Consider the following 1,942-nt stretch of genomic DNA (forward strand, 5'->3'; position numbering starts at 1 on the left):
TTATCTCAATTTCGGCTAAAAGAATTAACAAAATCCTACAAACTGTGCCTTTAATGCTGTTTTGGGGGCCATGGCATCAAAATTTTTGGGAATCCGTGCAATAAGTAATTGAATTTGTAAAACTCACATACATCTGTTTTATTACATATTAATGTACTTAGAGTCACATTTACGATTTTTTTGAGATAGGGTTTGAACAATTGACATCTTATACGTTGTAGAGGGCAGTTTGGAAGAATAAAGTTCAATTCTGACCAAACTGATAAATTAATTGCTAATCCAAAGTGGTGGCTCTAAACAACCCCAGTCCCAAAAATTCAACAGACTTTAACAGTTTCTCCAAATTCAAGTACAATAATAATTGTTCTTAACCTTTCCAAAGAACTCTATTTAAAAAAAAAACCCAAACTTTTCCTTTAAGTCAAACTTTCAACAACTTTTTGTTTAGCAAACCACTGTTGCATTCAATATAAATGTTCGACAGCTGGTAAAGCCACTGCTTGTCTTAACAAACTAGGCCGGTGTGGCTGAGACGGCCTCTGTATCTGCTTCCTACAATAAGCGTGAGCCCGAGGGACGGTACATCATAACGTGAGCTCAATGTGAAGCACACGCCCAAACTTACTAGATCCAAGAGAAGGGGAGAGCATGTTTTAAGGGTGTGTGTTTGCTCTGTAACTAACACAAACACCCCCACCCACTCCCACATGTGGACTGAACATGTGGTCTGCACTGCAAAGTATTATCTGAATGTTTGCTGGACTGTTTACAGGCGGATCGCTGCAGAACCCTGTTATTCCAGCTCCATTTTAAATAAAAGCTGCGCTTCAACTCTTATAAAAAGAGACAGCAATAAATGTTATCCTGATTTTCCATAAAGCAGAAACTGAATGTGCGTGTGTGTGTGTCCATCGAACCTGCTCAGACAGGGAGCTGCTGTATTTCTTCGACATGCGTTTTCTCATCGTCTCCTTCACGGACTTGACTTTCTTGCCGAGCGAGATCCGCGACGTGGTGGGAGACTTGACCACCTCTCTGTATATCGCCTCCTGCTCTTTGTTCTGTAAAGTTGGCGAGAAGGACGGTTCAACGGAACAGCTCGAGACGATGGAGACGGCACCAAAAGAGTAAATAAATAAAGGAGAGCGACGAGGACAGATGGAAAACGGGTCAGSAGAAGGGAGAATCAAAATACACGAAGGGCAAATAAAAATAAAACGCTGATTAAGTGTGACAAGAGGAATTCAGTGTGTGCTCCTCAAAGCCTTGTTTAATTCTGCAGGGCTGTAAAAACTTACGTTGGCCTCGGAGCCCGTGTTGACCACATGGAGAGAACGGTTGGACAGGTCAAAGCCCCCGAAGCTGCACGTCCTCTGCGGGAGGGGGGGGGAGTCAAAACACAATCCAATGAGTCACACTCAGAAGGTCACGTTAAACAAGCCGTCCCACCCACACCCACCGGATCGACTCACAATGATTCATGCTTGGCACAACGCAAGCAACAGTCTGATTAATGTACATGGATGTATGGTTTGTACAGTGGTGACATGATGTCATATGTGGACAGTCAACAGGCGTGATGTAACAAACTATAATATGAGCTCCTTTGTAACAGGAGTGTGACAGCATGGTCTAAACCAGAGATTCTTAACCCATGGGCCGCGGCCCAATTGTGGGCCATCAGCGCCACCTTGAGGGCCTCAAAAGAACAGCAGTTTTTAACTTTGGGCCACAGAGGGCCGTGGTGCATTGATTTTGAAGGTGCAGTACACTTTCTCACCACTAGTAGCAGTAGTGCGCCACTCTGTTGTTTAACAACTTTTTTTAATACGTAGAAGAACCTTAAAACCTGCAGAGAATGGAAACCTATTTTTAATTAAAGGTAGAAGCAAAAATGAAAGTAACCCATCAAAAAACACCAAAGTTTGTCACTAATATGAAG

General features: G+C 42.9%; 1 protein-coding gene across 1 annotated transcript in view; it reads right to left on the minus strand.

Moving 5' to 3' along the window:
• Positions 1-1,942, minus strand: part of sash1a (SAM and SH3 domain containing 1a) — a gene marked incomplete at its 5' end in the record, with an annotated part of 84,281 nt that overhangs the window by 20,483 nt on the left and 61,856 nt on the right. Inside the window, 2 exon segments of the mRNA XM_014011572.1 lie at positions 918-1,061; positions 1,299-1,373. Coding sequence (XP_013867026.1) covers positions 918-1,061; positions 1,299-1,373 — 219 coding nt within the window.

This window comes from Austrofundulus limnaeus, unplaced genomic scaffold (genome assembly GCF_001266775.1).
Source record: "Austrofundulus limnaeus strain Quisiro unplaced genomic scaffold, Austrofundulus_limnaeus-1.0 Scaffold82, whole genome shotgun sequence".
Classification (NCBI taxonomy): Eukaryota; Metazoa; Chordata; class Actinopteri; order Cyprinodontiformes; family Rivulidae; genus Austrofundulus; species Austrofundulus limnaeus.